Raw genomic sequence first — 13,792 nt, forward strand, 5'->3', positions numbered from 1 at the left:
CGGCCATGCTGGCGGTGCGGGGCGCGGGCGCGGCGCTGCGGCGGGGCCGGTTGCCTGTGGCGGGGGCCGGGGCTGGGGCCGTGCAGCCGGGGCCCCCCCCCGGCCCCGCTGCCCCCCTGCCGCTCTCCGTGGACCTGCGGAGCGACACGGTGACCCGGCCCAGCGCGGGGATGCGCCGCGCCATGGCCCGCGCCGCCGTGGGCGACGATGACTACGGGGAGGACCCAGCAGTGAACGGTGGGCGGCGGGGTCGGACCTCCCCGGCAGAGATGGAGGGCCGCCCCCCCACCCCCGGTGGGGTCCCCACCTGTAGCCCCTCCGGGATGGGGAAGCCCAGAGCAGGGGCTGGGGGCGGCAGCCTGGGCCTGCAGGGTTCCGACCGAGCCCCCCGGCACGCCCCCCATGAAGACGACCCCCCCCACTTCTTCCCCCTGCAGAGCTGCAGCGCCTGGCCGCAGGGATCCTGGGGATGGAGGAGGCTCTTTTTGTGCCTACGGTCACGATGGCGAACCTCATTGCCGGTGAGTGCCTAGGGCTGCCAGCCCTCCTTCCCCACACCCTGGGGCGGCCAGCCCACCACCTGGGGACAGGTCTATGCCCCCATCCCATGGAGGGTGCAGGGGGCGAGAACAGCCCTGCTTCTCCCTGGGGTCCCAGGGAGCACCCCGCTTCTGCTCAGGAAGCTGCCCGGGGCAGGGGGGAGCTGTGGGCAGCAAGCCCTTTCCGACCCAGGTGTGTCTCCTTGCCCCTTCCTCAGCCCCCTCCACCTCAAATCTGAAGCAGCACGACCCCGCTCAGACCCTGGAGCTGCTCCCCACTTGCTGCTGCTGCAGAGCAACCCCCTCTTGGGCCTGCTTGACCCCGTTGCACACTCAGCCTCTGCTCTGCTAACCTTCACCCGGTTTGCATCCCTGCCTTCCTGTGAGCAGGGGTCTGCTGCATGCTGTGTGCTGCGTGGGACCCGCCGTGTGCATGCACCAGGGAGGGCAGGCCGTGCCCCCCAGCCGCTGCGGGCAGCCCCCAGCCGACACTCCCAGCACCTCTGGGGCAGAGCGGGCGCCCCGTGCCCGCAGGAGGCCGCATTGCTGCGTGCCCAGCCTTCCCGCACCGGAGCGACCAGCGCGGGCAGCCCGTGGGCCCCTGGCTGAGCCTGCCTGGGCTCCTGCACGTGCTGCCCGCAGTGCCCCCTCCCTCACGGCCCCTCTCCCTCCCAGTGATGTGCCACTGCCAGCGCCGGGGGGGGCAGCTGCTCCTGGGCCGGGACGCCCACCTGCACCTCTACGAGCACGGCGGGGCCGCGCAGGTGGGTGCCGCGCAGGTGGGCGCCGCGGGCGGGCGGGGGGCGGGCTGTGGCGGCACCGGCAGGGCGGCTTGCTGCTGCCCTCCGCTGGCTGCCGGCGCCGGGCTGGGCGCAGGGTCCCTTGCCCGGCTGCTGACGCCCCGAGCCACAGCCTGGGGCACGAGTGGGGGCTGAGCCCACCCGGTGCGGGGCATGGAGGGGCAGATGGCCGGGACTTCTGTGCACAGCCACTGTCCCCCATGCACCACCGCCATGTCCACACACACTGCCACCATCCTCCCCATGCACCACTACTGTCCCCCATGCACCACTGCCATCCCCCCATTCACAACCACAGTCCCCTGTGCACCATCACTGTTCCCCCATGCACCACCACTGTACCCCTGTATACCACCACTGTCCGCCATCAGCTGTGCTCTCTGCCCTGCCCTATGCACAGGTTGCTGGCGTCCACTCCCAGGCACTGCCGGACCTGCCAGATGGCACCTTCGACCTGGACCAGCTGGAGCTGACCATCCGCGAGGCCCATGGCAGCCGGTACCACCTGCGTCCCGAGCTCATCTGCCTGGAGAACACGCACAGCTCGGCGGGGGGCCGGGTCCTGCCCCTCACCTACCTCCAGCAGGTAGGGCCCCCCAGCTAGCAGCTGGGCTGCCAGGTGGCAGGATGGCACCAAAGTGATGCCAACGCCTTGCTGAGGAGCTCTGAGTGTGGCTCATGTTGGCACCAGCCACCCCAGGGTGTCCCTCCCAGCCCAGCTGCTCCTCTGCTTCCCCCCAGGTCCGTGGGCTTGCTGACTGCTATGGGCTACGGGTGCACATGGACGGGGCACGGCTGATGAATGCGGCAGTGGCCCAGGACATGGAACCGGCTCACATCACCCAGCACTGTGACTCTGTGTCCCTGTGCTTCTCCAAGGTGTGCTCACACAGGGAGGGAGTCCCCAGGGCCCACTGGGGCCTGGCCCTCATTTGGGGACTGAGCACCCACCTTACTGGTGGGGGCACCCCTGGGCAAAAGGGGCAGCCTCCCGGAGCTGCTCCAGTCACTGCTCTGATGGCTCTGCAGGGCCTGGGTGCCCCGGCTGGCGCGGTGCTGGCTGGACGCAGGGAGTTCGTCGATGAGGCCTGGCGTGCACGGAAGCTGCTGGGTGGGGGCATGCGGCAGGCAGGCGTGCTGGCAGCCGCTGCCCGCGTTGGACTGGGGCACATGGAGGCAACACTGCGCAGAGACCACAACAACGCCCGACGCTTTGCTGAAGGTATCTTGGGGCCCCTCGGCACACCAGTGCCCACAGCCTGACACCACGCTCTGCCCGGCAGCTGCTGCACAGCCAAGTCCTGCCCTGCCCACCTGCCCAGCCTGAACTGCTGCCCCACGGCCCCTGGGCTCACGGCACCCAGCGCTGCCGGGGTAACAGCGGTGCAGGCATCTTCCCCAAGCAGCTGTGCTGGATCTGCAGCGAGGCCAGGATGCCGCTGGGGTCCCTGCCTGGGGGAGTGCAGGGATGATGCCATGCCCGTCCCCGCAGAGCCCACAGTGAGCCTGGGGCTGCACAGGGTGGGCAAAGGGCACCTCTTTCAGCTGGGACCTGGGGCAGGGCTTGGGCTGGGACCTGGGGCAGGGCTTGGGCTGTGCTGCAGCCTCCTCTCCTGGGTAGCTGGGTGCTGCGCTCACAGCCTACCTACTGCCCCTGCCTCCCCTCAGGCATCCAGGAGCTGAACTCACCCCTCTGCTCCATCAACCTCAAGGCGGTGGAGACAAACATTGTGATGGTGAGCATCAGGGGGGACTGGCCGTCCCCTGCAGAGCTCTGCGAGCAGCTGCGGGCAGTAAGTGAGGAGGAGGTGGCCGAGACTGGCCAAGCTGTCAGTGTCCTGCTGTTCCCCTGGTCAGCACGCACTGTGCGTGCGGTCTGGCACCGTGATGTCTCGGCCCGTGACACTGAGCTCGCAAAGAACAAGCTGGAGTTTGTGGCCAGAAAGTGCCAGGAGAAGCTGGCCCGGGGACTGTGGCCAACTTCTCCGAGTGCAGGGGGAGCCTGAGCATCCTCCCAGCCCCAGCCCCAGGGCAGCTGCCTCCCCTGGGTGCTGCAGGCAAGCTGGCAGGCTGGAGCAGCTGTCCCAGCCCTGTCCCGGCAGTCAGCAGCAAGGGGGCTGGTACCAGTCACAGCATGCTCCAGGCATGTTCCCAGCTGGCTGCAGCATAACATCCATCCCCACAAACCAGTGTGAGCCCAGCCCCGGGGAGGCTCCAGCTCACCCCTGCAGCAGGAGCATGCACCTCCCAGAACATACCCAGAGGGACAGAGGGGAGCCCACATCTCACACCACCACTTGGACCCCTCTGAGACGCCATCCCTGCCTCACTAGTCACCCAGCAAACACATCCTCAGAGCATCCTCTGGTCCTCTACAGAAGCTCTGCTTCTTAACTTCCCACAGGGAGCACCCAAAAGCAGAGCCAGACACCCCCAGCCCCAAAGGCCACCTGCTGTGCTTGGCCTATGGGCACCACGTGTGCAAGGATGCAGCAGTGGGGAGACTGATCCTGAGGGATGGTCAGGGCACAAAATAAACATGTTCTGGCAGTGCTGTGGCTGTGCAGGATGTTTTCTCCTAAGCATGCTCCCCTCCTGACTGTACAGCAGGGACATTATCACAGCCGAGCAGTCCCCATTGAGGGACAATTGCTCCCAAGGACATGGGAGCATCTCAGCCACAGGACTGGGGCCACCACATAGCAGCACTGAAGTTTGTGTGTGGCCAGGACGTCCCGGGGCATGAGCCCCACCTGGCCCAGACAGCTTGCCAGCCGCTCCTCCATCACCCTGAGCCCTTGCAGCCTCCCTGCAGCTGCAGGTGAGCTCCCCAGGCTCTCCTGCCTGCCAAGCCTGCCACGTTCTGGGTCTGGAAGCCCCCAGCATTACTCGCACAAAGAGCTAGGCCGAGCTCAGTGGCACACTCCCCACTGCTGGCATGGAAGAGCCCAGTTGCAGGATGGGAGCTTGGCACTGGAAGGGGAAATTGTCTCTGCAAGCAGCCATGTCTGATGTGTACTCGCCAGCTTAGCACAGCCCCAGCTCCCTGGGAAGCAGATTACACCCAGACAGCAGTTATTCCCATTTTATTTTGTATTGGCAATAAGAAGTTTAAAGGAAATAACTATCCCAGCTGAAACCAGGACACAGAGGGAACAAACTTCATCACCCAGTCATCCAGCCAGAGCCCTTCAGGCCTACCAGCTCCCTGTGTCCCAGACTGGCAGAAACACCCTCACAATGGAATGCTAGCCCTGGTGATAATCACCAATACCTGGTGGCCCCTGCTCTGTGCCCCCCTGCCTGGCTGGCTGGGCTGGAGGGGGCACAGAGGGTGTCTAGAGGTAGCAGCTGCCCCATGCCGCAGAAGACCCAGCCGGCTGGAGCAAGGAGGGCAGTAGGGCAGGGTGCACGCAGGCTGCCTGTTGCTGCCATGCAGGGCTGTGGCTCACATCTTGGTTTGCTCCTGAAGTGCCATCTCAAGCTCTTGAAATCATATTCAGAATCACCTGGGATGAGGAACCGAGCCCTGTGAGTGGTGCCTGGCCACACTTCTCCACTCCTGGCGATGACAGCCAGCCCCAAAGCTGCTGTGTGGGGGAAGCTTGGCTCGGCGCAGCCCTCCCAGGCTGCTGACCCCAGCTGTGCTTGGTGAGTGAAGGGAGGATGGGAGCTCTTCCCCTACCTGCGTGAGAACATAGCTGTCCTCTGACAGCTTCTCAATGATGTCAAAGTGATCCATGCCGGCAAGATCCAGCAGGGAGACAGACCAGCCGGCTGCACGCAGGGCCTGTGGACAGAGTGGTGCTGGCAGGAGGGACCCCAACCCTCGTCTGCCTCAGACAGGGCAGCAGGAATGATGGCTCAGCAAGGACTAGCGTCCTCCCCTGAGCTGCTTTCATCTTCAACAGCAGCAGAAATACTGCTCTGATACAGCACATAAGCTCGCCATCCCAGCTGAGCCAGTCTGAGCAGGCCAGCCGGAGCAGCATCCCTGTGGAGCTGGGCAGGGCAGTGCCTGCAGCTCACCTGGCCGTACTCCTGTGACTGCCTGCGAAACTCCGGCGAGTCGTGCTGGGCCACAGCCACGAGCACCTCGCAGGCCGCAGCTGCAGGCCCTGGTGGAGCAATGTACAGCATAGGGCTGTTCCTCTGGGCAACCTCCCTGGAGGAGACACCGCAGCGGAAGCTGACGCAGCCTCTTACTCAGAGAGGGTGTCTTTGCCTGCAGAGCACCCGCGTCCTGGGTGGTGCACACCCACTGCGCAGTGCCCCACCGAGCAGGCAGGTTGTGCGGGCAGGGGCAGAGTGGGCTGCAGAGGCACTGGCCAAAGGCACGTGTGTGTGCAGCCCACCCGTGCCCTTTCCTGGACACTGTCCCCACAGCGTGCAGGCTCACCAGCTCATGTTCAGCACATCATTGACATAGGTGTGCAGGATGGGCTCCAGGTCGTACACACCGCTCACCAGCACAGCTCCTAGAGGCAGAGGTGCCAGTGGGTGAGGGGGCCTGCAGCTCAGGCCGCTCTCACAGCCCCGTGCCTGGGAACTCTCTTGGCACCCACATCCCCAGGCCTCAGCGAGCAGCTGTGGGCACAGGACATGCATATCCCCGGGGCAGCTCGGCCAGCAGCCCAGAGTCTTGCACTGCCAGCACATGGGCTGCAGTCGGCTGGGGCAACTCCTCTCCCTCGGCTCTACAGCCCTGCAGCCCCGTACGGCCAGCAGAGACGGGCTCGTCCCAGGTGCAGACACCAGTTCTCCTTCAGCTCCCGCGCCTGGACACAGCGGCGCTACCTTTGATATCCAGCACCACTCCATATTCCATCCAGTCCGTGGACAGCACCATGGCTGCCAGGTGTGCCCCTGCTGAGTGTCCGCACAGGTAAATGCCTCTGGAGAGAAGGAGCCGTGAGCCAGTACAGAGCCTGCTGCCTGGGGACACGCTGCTCTGCACCGCACCCTAAACATGGCAGCTGGGACACATCTGCCAGCCCATCAACTGACATCTCACACAGTAACAAGGGAGCTACAGGCATTGCCCAGTGCTTGGACCGAGACATTGAAGCCTTTGTCGCAGCACAGGGCTCATGTGCCCCCTGCTGTTGCCACCACAGCCATACCCACACACCAGACCTCCCAGGGAGTGAGGTGGGTGGGTACAGTTTGCCTAGAAGGCCTGGCAGCAGCTGGCGGGGCAGGGGGGCCCTGGGAGCTGCCTGCAGCCCACCTGATGCCGGGGTACTGCTCCACCAGGAAGGCAAGGCTGCGCCGCACCTGCAGCACCATGGTGTCCATGCGGCCTGGGCAGAGGGCAGAGTCAGGAGTGTGCCGGGCCAGCACAGGCAGTTGCAATGTCTGCCGGGCAACACTTACCTTTGGGGGCTATGTCATAACCCACGGCCACCACCGCCACACCCTGCGACACCAGTGGGGGGACCATGAACCCCGACTCCTCTTTACTGGGGAGGAACAGAAGCTAGCCAGGGGCTGGGGTCTCCCGGTACTGGGAGGCCTATCAGACCCAGCATGCCCAGGGCAAGTGCAGGTGTCGTGAGATGGGAGGTGGTGAAAGCGGGCAGGGGGCTCCCTCGTAGGGGATCCCCTTGCCCACAGCCCACCTCACCTCAGGCACTGCCAGTATCCGCCGTGGATGTAGACCAGGACCGGGAAGGCTGCGCAGCACAGCCCGGGGTAAGCAGGGGGGCAGGCCCCTGCCTGCCCCCACCCCCACCTGCCCAGCACCTACTTCCAGAAGGTTCCATAGGAAAATAGATGTCCAGTTTCTCCCCCTCCCCGTCGCCGTAGGGGACGTGCAGCGAGGTCTGCGCACCGTCCCGGGCCCGCTGCGTTCCTGTGGGAGGGACACGGCGCCTGAGGCACGGCCGGGGGGCCGAGCGGCAGCTCCCGGCCCCGTGCTCCCGGGGCCGCCCGCCCCTCACCTGCCGCCGTCGCCGCCAGGTGGGCCTGGATGACGGCGTCCGTGCCCAGACGGGGGGACCAGCGGCTGGGGGAGTACTGCTCCTCCAGCACCTGCGGGGGGCACCGGGGCTGCGTCGGGGGACGGCTCCGGTGTCGGCCGAGGCCCCCCAGCCCCGCCGCCCGGGCGGGAACCACGCCTCGCCCGCCCCGCGGCCCCTACCTCCGCCGGCATGTCCCGCCATCCCCCCATGCTGCGCCCGGGCCCGATCCCGATCCCGATCCCGATCGCGACCCCGATCCCGATCCCGCCGCGGCTGCCCCGCGCTGCCCTGCTCCCATTGGCTGCTCCGGGGGCGAGGCGGAGGCGGAGCCGCCACGCCTCCATTGGCCGCCCAAAGGGCGGGGCTGAGGCGGGGCCACCTGGCTGGCTGACTGGGCGATACCTGGGGGACGTGCCGGTGAGCAGGCGGGCGCGCGGTGCACGCCGGGAAAGCAGCGCGGTCCGGTACGTGGAGGGAAATAAGAATTTTCGCGCCTGTGCCCCCATTAGCCAGCGCGGTGGCGCGGCGGCGCGAGCCCTTCTCCGATTGGACGGCGCGTGTGCGCGTGGGCGCGAGCCCTCCTCCGATTGGGCTGCGCGGCGGGCAGGCGCGCGCGGGCAGTCAGTCGGTCGGTCGGTCGGTTGGTCCGAGCCATGAACTGCCTCACGGTGCCCGGCGTCCACCCGGGCTCGCCCAGCCGCCCGCGCGGGCAGATCCAGGTACCGTGGCGGCCTCATACCGGCACCGGGCGGGCGCCCTATGGCTGCGGTGGGCGCCGAGGCACTGGCATTGAGTGGGGCACCGGGGCTGCGATGCCTGGGCCGGTACTGGGGCGGCGGTGTCTGGGCTGTGCGGAGTGATTGCGGGGCGGGCTGGTGTGGGGCCGGGCTGCGGGGACGCCGAGGGGCTGCAGCGGCACCGGGTAGGGTGCTGGGGCTCCCAGAACTGGTGCTGAGCTGGGCAGGGTGATGGCCGGGCCAGTGCCCCGGGAGCCGCCCGCCCGGTGCCCCTGTCAGGCTGTGCTCTGCCCGCTGACCCCCGTGGTTCTGCCCCCAGGTGATCTTCGGACCCATGTTCTCTGGGAAGAGGTAGGCCGGGAGAGGGGGCAAGGAGGGGGCTGGGGCCCGCTGCCCACTGACTGTGGTCTCTTGCAGCACGGAGCTCATGCGGCGGGTGCGGCGGTTCCAGCTTGCTCAGCACCGGTGCCTGCTGGTGAAGTACACCAAGGACACGCGCTACTGCAGCTCTGGCGTCTCTACACACGACAAGTGAGTCCCTGGGCTGGGAGGACCTGCACCTGCAGGCCCAGCAGCTGGGCTGCCTGGCTCACCCTCTGGTTTTCCCTTCCCCGCAGGAACATCATGGAGGCCCTGCCAGCCTGCCTTCTCAAGGACGTGTACCAGGAGGCACTGAGCTCTGCGGTCATCGGCATTGACGAGGGCCAGTTTGTAAGTGCATGGCTACGACAGGTCCTGGGGGGTTCTGCAGGATGCAGTCTCTTCAGAGCACTCTGTGCAGATGAAGGTCTGAATCCTTTGCAAGAGGGTGGCAGCGGGGCAAGGAAATACCCTGGGGCAGTTTGATGCTGCTGGACTATGCCTGTATAGTCAAACCGTTCCCTTCCTTGAGTCCCTGCAGGCTGAGGACAGTGGGACTAGAGTCAGTTTCATGGATGGGCAACATGGCTCTAATTTTCTTTGTGCCCTATGCCGCTATCTGGGTGTGTGCTGCTGGATCCTGAGGGAAGCACTGCCCCTTCTTCCTCCTGACGCTGTTTCTGTACCTCTTCTAGTTCCCAGACATCGTGGAGTTCTGTGAGATGATGGCCAATGCTGGGAAAACTGTCATTGTTGCTGCTCTTGATGGGACTTTTCAGAGAAAGGTAAAACACTTATTTTTCAGTACAGCAGCTGCTTTAGGATCCTCACATCCATCCACCCACCCCTGCTGTCTTGGCACAGGCCTTTGGGAGCATCCTGAACCTGGTGCCGCTGGCAGAGAGCGTGGTGAAGCTGAACGCCGTGTGCATGGAGTGCTACAGAGAAGCCTCCTACACAAAGAGGCTGGGAGCAGAGAGGGAGGTGAGTTTCCTTGGAACAGAAAGCACTTCAGTAGCTTCACCATGTCACCCCAGCTAGTCTAGAGGGATCCCTTCAGGGGAACTGAGCTCTGCAGAGTGACTCCCCCGATTTTCTTGCCAGGTTGAAGTGATTGGAGGAGCAGACAAGTACCACTCTGTCTGCCGAACCTGCTACTTCCGCAAGAGGCCTCAGCAGCCTGGGTTGGAAAACAAGGAGAACATGCCTCTGGGGGTGAAGCAACTGGACATGGCGGCCTCCCGGAAGATCTTTGCTTCTTGACTGCTGGGCTCCCGCATGGGGAAACATGAGAGGAAGGAAGGTAAATGCTGTGGCTCCCAGATGCCAGATCTGGCTTCCTCTGCTTTTAGCAAAACTGTTAAGTGTCTTAGCTCGACCTGTCAAACCAAGCCACTGTTCCTCTGCACCAAGTGCCAGTAAAAAGGAGTATCAACTGGACCTGATGCCGGGGGCAGGGGAGCTGAAAGCAGGAGCATGACTGAAAGTGAGTTCCTCTCTCAGAACATGTGAGAGACAGTTGTAGTTACTGATGCTGCCATGCAAACAGGCCCTGGAAAAACCGTTACAGCGAGACAGGCTGGGGGGCTTCCATCGCTGACCGTTGTTCTGGTCTGTGTATGTTCAGGACTGCACCAGTGGCTGGTTCACTTGCCTGTGAATGCAACCCTTTATCTCTTGTGTGCTGTTGCTAAATTCCCGGTTTCTTAAGACAATGTACAGTAACTTAGTGTGTTAAACCCACTTCCTTTTATAATGGAGTTTGAGGAGGGAACACATCCCTTGTCATAGAGCTGTGGCACAACTTTTCAACTGACACACGTAGCAGCACCCTGGCCCTCAGCAGCCCCTTTGAACAATTGTGTGTGAAAATTGTCTGTTTGCTGTTACACTTACTTGTGTTAACTGTCTTGTAAATTTTTGTTGAAACAAAGAGGAGGAAAGGAAGGTTTGACTTGATGGCCTGACAGTAGGCTCTTCCTAGCTTTTGAATTTTAAAAGGGCTAACAGTAGTCTAGTAGTAGTCTCTGCATTAAGACAGAGTCCTTCTGGAAGAACTAGACTTGACTTCAGGAAGGGCCTTGTCTCCAAAATTGGGATGTTTTTGCTCAGGTCCAAGCTTGGTGCTGCCACTTCAATGCTTAGTTACCTGTGAAGGGTTTGGAGGCTCAGGACTTAATCTGTAAAGGTTTGGGCTACTGTGTGAAGATGCAGCTACTTGGAAAAAGGTCTCTGTTGTCAGTGGATGGTTCTCAGCTCTAGTCATGTATCTTGCTCCCTCTCGAGCCTTCCAAAAATTCTCAAGGCTGATTCTTCCTGTCATAAGTTGACGGAAGGATCCTCTTCCCGCTTTGCTTGACTTGGCTTCTAGAAAGTGGTTGGATTTTTATTGTTAGGTTTTTTTCCTTCTTGCAAAAGTGCTTTTCCCTGTAAGCCAATGTCTGCAAGCTCCAAGCAGTAGCTCTTAGTTCTGGCCAGGTCAAACCTCCATGTGCAGATACAGTGCTCTGTTTGCCTACACCCTCCAGCTGGGAAGAAGCACCTCCCTAGAAGGTTAAAAAAGCCATCTGAAAATTCCTGCTCCTTCCATGTTACTTGGTGTGATAACAGTTGTAGTACTCACAAGTGCTTGATTCTCAGGCCTCAGCTTTCCCCTTAGGTACAGGGAAGGCAGCGCTGTTACAGGTTTAGTTTAATAAAAACTTAATAAAATTGTCTGTGTGTGTGTTATACCCTCCAAAAATGCTTCCCTGTAGTGAACAGTGTGCAAACAGTTCAGGCTTATCGCTTGCAATGGCAGCCTGCACTGGATGGCTGGTCACAAGGGTGATGTCAGAGCTCTCTGCCCAAACCTCGCAGACTGTGAGGAGCAGGAGGGCTGGCCTAAAAATAGCCACCGGCATGAGCATGCTGTTTACCATGCAGCAGTTGGCTAGGGCTGCTCTGCCACTTCCCTGCCTGGAACCCCCCCAGCCCTTGGGGAGAGAGGAGGAACCCCATTTTGCTTTCCCGAAGACAAAAGGCACATGGAGGCTAGGTGAAAAAGTTTATTCCATCTCTATGGTGACAAGGAACTATCTGAACACCAGCCCCAGCAGCAACAGCTCACATACCACACACAGCTGCTGGGAAGAGCTTCATGACAGGTGCAGCAGCAAACACAACCTGAGTCAGCCAGCCTGCACAGGCAGCCGGGGTCACCCGGGAGCATGGGCTGCAAGAGGTGCCGCTGAGAGCAGTGGGCAGGATGGGGGATGGTGGCCTCGCTTCTGCAGAGGCTAGTGCAAGCGAGGAGTACTAAGTTGCAGGGAAAGCACTCTGGAACCTTCCTCAGGCAGCTGGAGCAGCTATAGCCCTGCTGAGAGATCGCAGCACTTGCTGCTCCCGTGGATCCCAAACCGTGTCATCCAAGCACCAGCAGCTCAAGTGCAGGCTGTGGGAAGGCGCAGCACAGGAGTTTATAGTCAGAAGATGGCTTTGGCATCAAGCTCACCCAGCAGCAGCTGAGGGAGGAAGGCACGGGCAACCTGCAGCAGGCAGGAGCTGGACCACCTGGCTGTGCTATGGCAGCAAGAGCTGCCACTGGAAGGGTTGCAGCTGGCGGGGCTGGAAAGGCACTGATACCAGGACAGGACAGAGCTGGGGAGCACAAACCACCCTCCCAGCCCGCTGCTTCCCCAAGGGCGCAATGGCCAGGCCTGGAGCTCAGCCTCACTGAGGCCAGCCCTGCACCCCTACCCTCTCCAAAGCCACAGGGCTGCACTCAGCAGTTGCAAATCACCCGCTACGTGCTGAAGCACCCACCACACACCAGGCTTTTGGATCCCAGTAGCAGAGAGCTCAGCTCCACCACCAGAACCAGGCCCCTCCTGTGCGCCCCAGCACCAAGACCTGGTGGCCTTCACACAAAGCAGCTGCCACCCTCCCACCCCACCTTCCCCCTTCCAGTCACTGATCCTTCCCTTCCCACCCGACAGAAGAGAATTGCACTGGTACAGCCGTCCCTGCCGGGGCACTGGGCAGGGGCTCAGTACACCGGTGGGGGCTGGTAACCCTCTGGGGCTTCTGCCGTGTGGGTGAAAGGTGGCTGCTGGTAGCTCTCGTGGCTGATGTTGGGGTAGCTGGAGTAGGGAGTCGAAACTTCTGGGGTGGGGTCGACATAGTTGTGAGCAAAGTCCTCCACCCCCATTTTGTACCTTTTGTAAGCGAAGGCGATCAGGAGGCCCTAGAGAGACAAGGGGACCGGCCATGTCAGGGCTGCCCTGGGAACCCCTCCACGCTCCCTCCAGAGCTGGGCAGGGCCAGGCTGGGTGCCACTGTGGCTTCACTCACCCAGGTGAAGATGGAGAAGAAGCTGAAGGTGATGGCAGCGCGGGCCGAGTCAGCCCCTACGTACACGTCCTTGGCTTGCGTCCAGGCCCACTGGTTGGTCAAGAAACAAAAGCCAATGAACCACAGGAACGTCCAGAGGCCTGCAGGAGGAAGGTGGCGTGAGGGCTGCGACCTGCTGCTCCCAGCTGGTCCCCAGGGCAGGTCCTGCTGCCCTCGGTGGGGGGGCCAGACACCAGTGTAGGCACCCGGCCTGGAGGGTTTTCAGCTGGCAGCAAGTGGCCTGCAGGCAGTGTGCCAGGCAGGAGCAACGCCCTTCACCAGGCACCGGCAGCCACGTCACGGGACAAAGGCAGCCATTGTAGCAGCTGCAGACGGTGCAGCCCTGCCCTGCAACCGCTGGTACCTGAGAAGCCGAGATCTGCCAGGACCAGGTACTTGCGGTCAGTGGTGTTGCTGATCTGGGGGAAGTAGATGTCCACCATGAAGAAGAAGATGCAGGCGAGGAGGGCGAGGATGCTGATGCCGATGCCGTAGCGGCAGGCGTCCTCGTTGTGGTTGAAGATGCAGAAGAGCTGCGAGGAGCTGGGGATGTTGGTATAGCCCTCCCCGACCAGGCAGGAGAAGACGACCAGGGCGAAGACCTGCAGGGGCGGGAGCGGGTGTCCGGCGGGCGGCACCGGGCCGGTGGGGCCCCTTCTAGGGTTGCCTGCGCCCGGCGGGCGGCACCGCCCGGGGCCGGGCTCAGCGGAGCCGAGCTGCTGGGTGGGCCGGGCGGGCAGAACGGAGGGGAAGGCCAGGCCCAGGCCGGGGCCCGCTGCAGCCCCGCGCAGCTCGCTTGGCCCGGCCCGACTCACCGCGCTGACGATCCGCGCCAGGACCTGCGGCTGCTGCACGAAGCGGCCCAGGTCGAATGCCCCGCCGGCCTTGGCCGCCCCGTACGCGCCGCCGCTGCCACCCTCCATCGCGTCGGACGCGCCGTCGCGCACCCCGCTGCTCCTGCGCGGCACCGCCCCGGAGCGGGCCGGGCCGGGCGGTCCCTCCTGCCGGGGCGGAGCGGGGCT

At 63.1% G+C, this 13,792-nt stretch overlaps 4 protein-coding genes across 7 annotated transcripts; 2 read left to right on the forward strand and 2 right to left on the reverse strand.

Moving 5' to 3' along the window:
* Nucleotides 1-3,893, forward strand: LOC121082597 (probable low-specificity L-threonine aldolase 2). Of its 3 annotated transcripts, none has more exons than XM_040582244.1 (7): nt 1-237; nt 438-521; nt 930-1,303; nt 1,740-1,925; nt 2,081-2,218; nt 2,369-2,561; nt 3,008-3,893. In XM_040582244.1, exons 1-7 carry the CDS (start codon nt 6-8, stop codon nt 3,343-3,345), a joined length of 1,545 nt encoding a protein of 514 aa, XP_040438178.1. In that variant the 5' UTR covers nt 1-5; the 3' UTR covers nt 3,346-3,893. The 3 variants fall into 3 exon arrangements, with proteins under 3 accessions (XP_040438178.1, XP_040438179.1, XP_040438180.1); XM_040582245.1 differs by having other exon boundaries at nt 1,215-1,303; XM_040582246.1 differs by lacking the exon at nt 930-1,303 and having other exon boundaries at nt 1-272.
* Nucleotides 3,894-4,409: 516 nt separating this feature from the next.
* On the reverse strand, nt 4,410-7,584 carry AFMID (arylformamidase). 2 transcript variants are annotated; one of them, XM_040582248.1, is made up of 11 exons: nt 7,482-7,584; nt 7,282-7,372; nt 7,089-7,193; nt 6,966-7,014; nt 6,716-6,801; nt 6,570-6,642; nt 6,137-6,234; nt 5,739-5,817; nt 5,369-5,457; nt 5,025-5,129; nt 4,410-4,848 (listed from the first exon to the last, which is right to left on the reverse strand). In XM_040582248.1, the coding sequence occupies exons 1-10, from the start codon at nt 7,509-7,511 to the stop codon at nt 5,068-5,070; spliced, it is 762 nt and encodes a 253-aa protein (XP_040438182.1). In that variant the 5' UTR covers nt 7,512-7,584; the 3' UTR covers nt 4,410-4,848; nt 5,025-5,067. The 2 variants fall into 2 exon arrangements, with proteins under 2 accessions (XP_040438182.1, XP_040438181.1); XM_040582247.1 differs by having other exon boundaries at nt 5,369-5,504.
* A 308-nt stretch (nt 7,585-7,892) lies between these two features.
* Nucleotides 7,893-11,114, forward strand: TK1 (thymidine kinase 1). Its single transcript, XM_040582249.1, has 7 exons — nt 7,893-8,021; nt 8,359-8,390; nt 8,457-8,570; nt 8,657-8,750; nt 9,095-9,184; nt 9,264-9,383; nt 9,504-11,114. Exons 1-7 carry the CDS (start codon nt 7,956-7,958, stop codon nt 9,660-9,662), a joined length of 675 nt encoding a protein of 224 aa, XP_040438183.1. The 5' UTR covers nt 7,893-7,955; the 3' UTR covers nt 9,663-11,114.
* A 319-nt stretch (nt 11,115-11,433) lies between these two features.
* On the reverse strand, nt 11,434-13,759 carry SYNGR2 (synaptogyrin 2). The gene is made up of 4 exons (XM_040582255.1): nt 13,586-13,759; nt 13,135-13,372; nt 12,732-12,871; nt 11,434-12,624 (listed from the first exon to the last, which is right to left on the reverse strand). Exons 1-4 carry the CDS (start codon nt 13,691-13,693, stop codon nt 12,427-12,429), a joined length of 684 nt encoding a protein of 227 aa, XP_040438189.1. The 5' UTR covers nt 13,694-13,759; the 3' UTR covers nt 11,434-12,426.
* Nucleotides 13,760-13,792: the final 33 nt, after the last annotated feature.

Source organism: Falco naumanni, chromosome 1, assembly GCF_017639655.2.
Source record: "Falco naumanni isolate bFalNau1 chromosome 1, bFalNau1.pat, whole genome shotgun sequence".
Classification (NCBI taxonomy): domain Eukaryota; kingdom Metazoa; phylum Chordata; class Aves; order Falconiformes; family Falconidae; genus Falco; species Falco naumanni.

What these genes read in the sequence shown, in the direction of transcription:
- LOC121082597 (XM_040582244.1), top strand. Translation starts at nt 6, where the DNA reads ATGCTGGCGGTGCGGGGCGCGGGCGCGGCGCTGCGGCGGGGCCGGTTG. An exon ending in GGAGGACCCAGCAGTGAACG is followed by an intron (nt 238 to 437) that starts GTGGGCGGCGGG and finishes TTCCCCCTGCAG; the next exon opens with AGCTGCAGCGCCTGGCCGCA. An exon ending in TGTCCCTGTGCTTCTCCAAG is followed by an intron (nt 2,219 to 2,368) that starts GTGTGCTCACAC and finishes ATGGCTCTGCAG; the next exon opens with GGCCTGGGTGCCCCGGCTGG.
- TK1 (XM_040582249.1), top strand. Translation starts at nt 7,956, where the DNA reads ATGAACTGCCTCACGGTGCCCGGCGTCCACCCGGGCTCGCCCAGCCGC. An exon ending in GGCGTCTCTACACACGACAA is followed by an intron (nt 8,571 to 8,656) that starts GTGAGTCCCTGG and finishes CCTTCCCCGCAG; the next exon opens with GAACATCATGGAGGCCCTGC. An exon ending in ATGGGACTTTTCAGAGAAAG is followed by an intron (nt 9,185 to 9,263) that starts GTAAAACACTTA and finishes GTCTTGGCACAG; the next exon opens with GCCTTTGGGAGCATCCTGAA.
- SYNGR2 (XM_040582255.1), bottom strand. Translation starts at nt 13,693, where the DNA reads ATGGAGGGTGGCAGCGGCGGCGCGTACGGGGCGGCCAAGGCCGGCGGG. An exon ending in TGGCGCGGATCGTCAGCGCG is followed by an intron (nt 13,373 to 13,585) that starts GTGAGTCGGGCC and finishes CCGCCCCTGCAG; the next exon opens with GTCTTCGCCCTGGTCGTCTT. An exon ending in GGCAGATCTCGGCTTCTCAG is followed by an intron (nt 12,872 to 13,134) that starts GTACCAGCGGTT and finishes TTCCTCCTGCAG; the next exon opens with GCCTCTGGACGTTCCTGTGG.
- AFMID (XM_040582247.1), bottom strand. Translation starts at nt 7,511, where the DNA reads ATGGGGGGATGGCGGGACATGCCGGCGGAG. An exon ending in CCTGGCGGCGACGGCGGCAG is followed by an intron (nt 7,194 to 7,281) that starts GTGAGGGGCGGG and finishes TCCCTCCCACAG; the next exon opens with GAACGCAGCGGGCCCGGGAC. An exon ending in GGATACTGGCAGTGCCTGAG is followed by an intron (nt 6,802 to 6,965) that starts GTGAGGTGGGCT and finishes GTTCCTCCCCAG; the next exon opens with TAAAGAGGAGTCGGGGTTCA.